The sequence below is a fragment of the Penaeus monodon genome, chromosome 8, assembly GCF_015228065.2.
Source record: "Penaeus monodon isolate SGIC_2016 chromosome 8, NSTDA_Pmon_1, whole genome shotgun sequence".
NCBI lineage: Eukaryota > Metazoa > Arthropoda > Malacostraca > Decapoda > Penaeidae > Penaeus > Penaeus monodon.
Window position 1 is genome coordinate 34,983,586 of NC_051393.1, and position 5,067 is coordinate 34,988,652.

Consider the following 5,067-nt stretch of genomic DNA (forward strand, 5'->3'; position numbering starts at 1 on the left):
TCCCAAAAAACTGAAGAATTACATGCTAGCTATTTAGATTTTTAAACTCCCTCTTTTAAATTCAACATATTATTGCGCGAATATCCATGAATGAATTGACAAAAAAAATTTGCCACCTTTTTATCAGCAAATCTCTCGGGATCAAAATTGCTACCGGGTCAGTCTACTTGCATGTCAACTCCAAAAAAATATTAACGGGGGGATCCTATACCCAAATGCCTTATGACTGAACGACTCGAGCCAGAATAAATAACTGCTCTCTTCTGCGTATCTGTAGGGGCACTCGCAAATTCCCTAAGGTATATATTTTAACGATAAAACCCAACCTTTGGGGGTGTACCAAAACACAAGCGACTTGGGGGGGGGAAGTTGATAATAAGTAAATAATTCAGCTTAAACCCTACCCTACTTTAAATAAATGGCATACCGCGGGTCACACCGACTCAAAAGGTGCGAAAAAAAAAAAAAATAACTTTGGTTTTTTCCTATTTTCAAACACGAAGCCAGATCTATTAGGCTTTCCCCCAACCCCGGGGAAATTGGGGCCAATCCTGTGCCTAGTTGGGGGAAGATCCTCCTATATTCAAAAAATAAAATTTAATGAATTGCTTTAATCCTCGTTCTAGCGCCAAAAGAACTGTCACCAAAGCTGTACATGCTATGTTATTCCCCAGGCGTCAACAAAATAAAAACCAAATACGGGCCCCCAAACTTAAATTTTGATCCTTCCCGTCCCCCCCAAACCCGGGGAAAAAGAAAATGAGGCAGTCAAAAAGGAAAAACCCTTTTTTTCTAACCCAAAAAGGACCGCGCAAAGAAAAGAATCGGGTCGGTGGGGGGGGGAAAAAGAATGTATTCGGAAAAAAAACACAAACCTTAAAATTGTTGCTTTTTAAAAAATTCTCAAAAAACAAGAAAAAATTAAATTCTTAACAAACAACGAATTCATGTTTTTTGATTCCTCTCGTCACCAAATGCGCAAAGGAATAGTGTGAGAAGGGCCTTTTGCTGTCTTAGCCCCTTTCAACCCAAAAAAAAAAAAACAAGGGTTTAAAACCATGTTGGAAAAGGGAAAGGGAAAAAGATAAAAAAAGGGGGCCCAAAACGGTTTACGTTTTTTTTTTTACCTGCCCTTAAAGCGGTTGACGTTTTCTTCGAAGGTTTGCGTTTGCGTTTGCTGCAAGCCGGAAGGACCAGCCCCACCCGCCCAAGTAAAGGCTACTACTCTAAAAGGGGGCGCGGGGCCCAAAAACACATAAGGGTGAACACTGCTCACGATGCACGACTTGTCTAAGAGGTTAAACGCCGCGGGGTCAGGGGGCCCGCCCGGGGGGAGAGGGCGGAGCTGACCTTACCGCGCTGGGGCCTGGCACAACTCCTGGGCAAAAAAGGGAGATATAAAATGTGACCTCCCCCTCGCGGGGGGTGTTTTCTTATTTGGGGCTTTGGGCCCCGGGGAACCAGCCACGTGTCCCCTGGAAAAAAATGAATTATCCCCACCTCTAACGAATAGAAATTTCCCTCCCCCTAAAAGAAAAAAATTATCCCCCTATTTCTCTCTCTCTCCTTTTTGTTATCTCTCTCTCTCTCTCTCTCTCCCCCTCTCTCTCTCTCTCTCTCTCCCCTTTTTTTCCCCCCTCTCTCTCCTTCTCCTCTCTCTCTCCCCCCCTTTTTTTCTCTCTCTTCCCTCTCTCTCTGTCTTCTTCGTTGTTTGCACTCTCTCCCCCCCTCTTTATTTACTCTCTCTCTCTCTCTCTCTCTCTCTCTCTCTTCTATGTTTGCTCTCTCTCCCCCCCCTTTACTTGCTCTCTCTCCTCTCTCTCTCTCTCCCTCCCTCCTCTCTCTCTCTCTCTCTCTCTCTCTCTCTCTCTCTCTCTCTCTCTCTCTCTCTCTCTCTCTCTCTCTCTCTCTCTCTCTCTCTCTCTCTCTCTCTCTCTCTCTCTCTCTCTCTCTCTTTACTTGCTCTCTCTCTCTCTCTCTCTCTCTCTCTCTCTCTCTCTCTCCTCTCTCTCTCTCTCTCTCTCTCTCTTCTCTCCATGTTTGCTCTCTCTCTTTCTTTTTCTCTCTCTGTCTCTCCTTTGTTTGCTCTCTCTCTCTCTCTCCTCCCCCCTTTACTTCTCTCGCTCTCTCACCCCCTCCCCCTCTCTCTCTCTCTCTCTCTCTTGTTTTCTCTCTCTTCTCTCTCTCTTTCTTGTTTTCTGTCTCTCTTTCCCTCTCTCCCTCCCTCCTTCTCCCATAATTTTTCATATTTGTATCTCTTTTGTTATAGTTGGGTCCATCATAGTTGGTAGTGCAGGATATAGCTACTATGAAAACCACATCACCACCACACCTTTCACAGGAAGAAAAAGGTTTATGGTCTTCACTCCAAACCAGCTGTTTACCATCTCGCAAGAAATGTATCATGAGGTAACGTATCACGGAGTAAAGGTATAGGGTAAGGTCTTATAATTTTTAGTAGATATGAGAGATTTGAAACCATTTCAAAAGTTGTTTTTTTTGCTAATTGTGTCATAGATAGTTAACTGATTAAACTGTATGTCCCAAGAATGATTTTTGATGGTTTAGAGGTTGTATTTTGTCATTTGTATTTTTAAGAGATTCCATTATGTTTCATAGCTATTGGAGATCACTTAGATGTCTGAGCTTTAAATCTGTAACCCTTTCTGTGATTGAAGATATTTGTATAATGAGAAGAGAATCATGATAAAAGGGATCGTTCTAGGACAAATATAAGATTTAACTTGCTATAATCAGATTTCTGCATGTTTCTTGTTAACAGTAAAGTAAGGGATATTGAATACCAGTTTATATTACTAAATTGTGATATTTTTATATAAGGAAATTTAAGGTAAGATTCAAAATTAATCTTTTTTTTTTTTCCAAAGGAAATGGCTCAGTTTGCCAACCAGAAGATGCCAGCTGATCATCCAATGGTTACGCGAGTAAGCAGAGTGGGTAACCGATTACTCCAAGCCAACAACAAGATTCCTCAGCTCTATACTAAAGTCTGGACTGTTACAGTTATTGATGATCCTACAAAGAATTGTTTAGTTTTGCCTGTAAGCTACAAAACTAATGATGTACATTACAGAATGTCTTTTTTTCCTTTCTTTTATATATATATTTTTTTCTTCCCCCCCTCCTCTCTTCCTCCCCCTTCCCCTCCCCCTCCCCCTCCCCTCTTCCCCTTCCCCCTCCCCCCTCCTCCCTTCCCCCTCCTCCCTTCCCCCTCCCCCTCCTCCTCCTCTCCTCCTCCTCCCTCCTCCTCTCTCCCCCTCCTCCTCCCTTCCTCCTCCTCCTCCTCCTCCTCCTCCTCCTCCTCCTCCCTCCTCCTCCTCCCCCCCCTCCTCTCTTTCCCCTCCTCTCTTACCCCTCCTCTCTTTCCCCTCCTCCCCTCCTCCTCCCTCCTCCTCCTCCTCCTCCTCCTCCTCCTCCTTTTTCTTCTCCTCTTCCCCCCCTCCTCTTCCTCCCCCCTCCTCTCCTTCCCCCTCCTCCTCTCCTTCCCCCTCTCCTCTCCCTCCTCCTCCTCCTCCTCCTCCTCCTCCTCCATTGAAATACGTTTAGCATGCATGCATGAAATTTTCATGTGTAAAAATATTTAAAACTTTTTGCCTCGTTGCAGAGTGGTGACATTATTATGTTCCGGGGAATGATGGACTTGTTTGAGAATGATGACCAGTTAGCTACAATTCTTGCACATGAGATGAGTCACGCTATACTTGAGCATGCTGTAAGTGTTTAGTGATACATAGTAATATCTTTTGTGCACTGACATTCATTTGACTTGGATTTATCCTTAGACATTACACAACTACACTGGCAAAAAAAACACTATATGTAAAACAGATTTTATGCATTTATATTTTTTTCTGTCTTTGTATTAACACAATAGTATTTTGTCATTCATAAAATTATTACTTATACATACTTTGCATTACAGGCCGAACAGCTGAGTCATGGATATCTTCTTGACACCCTCATTCTGTTGCCTTTGGCAGTCATTTGGGCTTTTTTACCAAGTGATGGTATTGCTGCTGTCACTCACTGGTTCCTTCTGAGAGTTGTTGAAGTGCTTCTAAAGTTGCCTTACTCAAGAAGTATAGAAGATGAAGCAGATTCTGTTGGGTTGCAGTTAGCTGCAAAGGTGAGGCTGCTGTTCTCTTCCTCTTCTTTTTCTTCTTATTCTTCTTTTTCTTCTCCTTCTCCTCCTCCTCCTCCTCCTCCTCCTCCTCCTCCTCCTCCTCCTCCTCCTCCTCCTCCTCCTCCTCCTCCTCCTCCGTTTCCTTCTACCCCTTCTTCTCCTCATTCTCATTTGCAGTCATGTTCTCATAATCCTTTTTCTTCTTTTATTTTCTTGTCTCGTCTGATTTTGTCCTGACTCTTTTCCTATTCTTTCCTATCTTCTCTTTTCTCCTTTTTCTTTTTCATCCTATTTTTCTCTCCTTATTTTTCTTATTTTTTCTTTTACTTTTTTTTTTATTTTTTAATCTTTTTCCCCGTTTTTTTCTTCCTAAGTTTTCTCACCTTTTATTATTTTTTCTTTGTTTGCATTTTTCTTTTCTTTTTTCTCATCTTGTTCTTCTGTCTCCTCCATTTTTTTTATTTCTTATATGGTTTTCATTGGTCTTAATTACTTTGGTTTTCTTTGTTCTTTAGTCTTAAGATTAGATATTTATACCTGTTCAGCATATGCAGTTTTGCTAAAAGTGAGTAATATTCATTAATAAATTGCTTATATATATTTCTTCTCTAAAAGTATATACATTTCAGGCTTGCTATGATGTTAGAGAAGCAAGTGCATTTTGGGGTAAATTATGTTTACAAGAAGAAATACGAAAGCAGGCAGGCATGGAAACAGACTCGGTCCCAGCATTTTTGTCAACGCATCCATCAAACAGCAGTCGACAAGCAAGGATAGATGAGCAAATGCCAGATGCTCTAAAATTGCGTGAATTTTGTCAGGTATGTAGTTTGACACAAGCTTGGTTATTTTACATAATAATAAAACTTTATATATATATATATATATATATATAAATATATATTATATGTTTTAAATATATG

At 41.3% G+C, this 5,067-nt stretch overlaps 1 protein-coding gene across 1 annotated transcript; it reads left to right on the forward strand.

Moving 5' to 3' along the window:
• Window positions 1-2,269: 2,269 nt before the first annotated feature.
• Window positions 2,270-4,965, forward strand: LOC119576319 (metalloendopeptidase OMA1, mitochondrial-like; the record flags this gene model as incomplete). Its single annotated transcript, XM_037923940.1, is given in 5 exon segments — window positions 2,270-2,409; window positions 2,889-3,062; window positions 3,626-3,733; window positions 3,944-4,147; window positions 4,774-4,965. Coding segments are annotated over 5 exon segments (818 nt in total), but the record flags the coding sequence as incomplete, so codon positions are not given.
• Window positions 4,966-5,067: the final 102 nt, after the last annotated feature.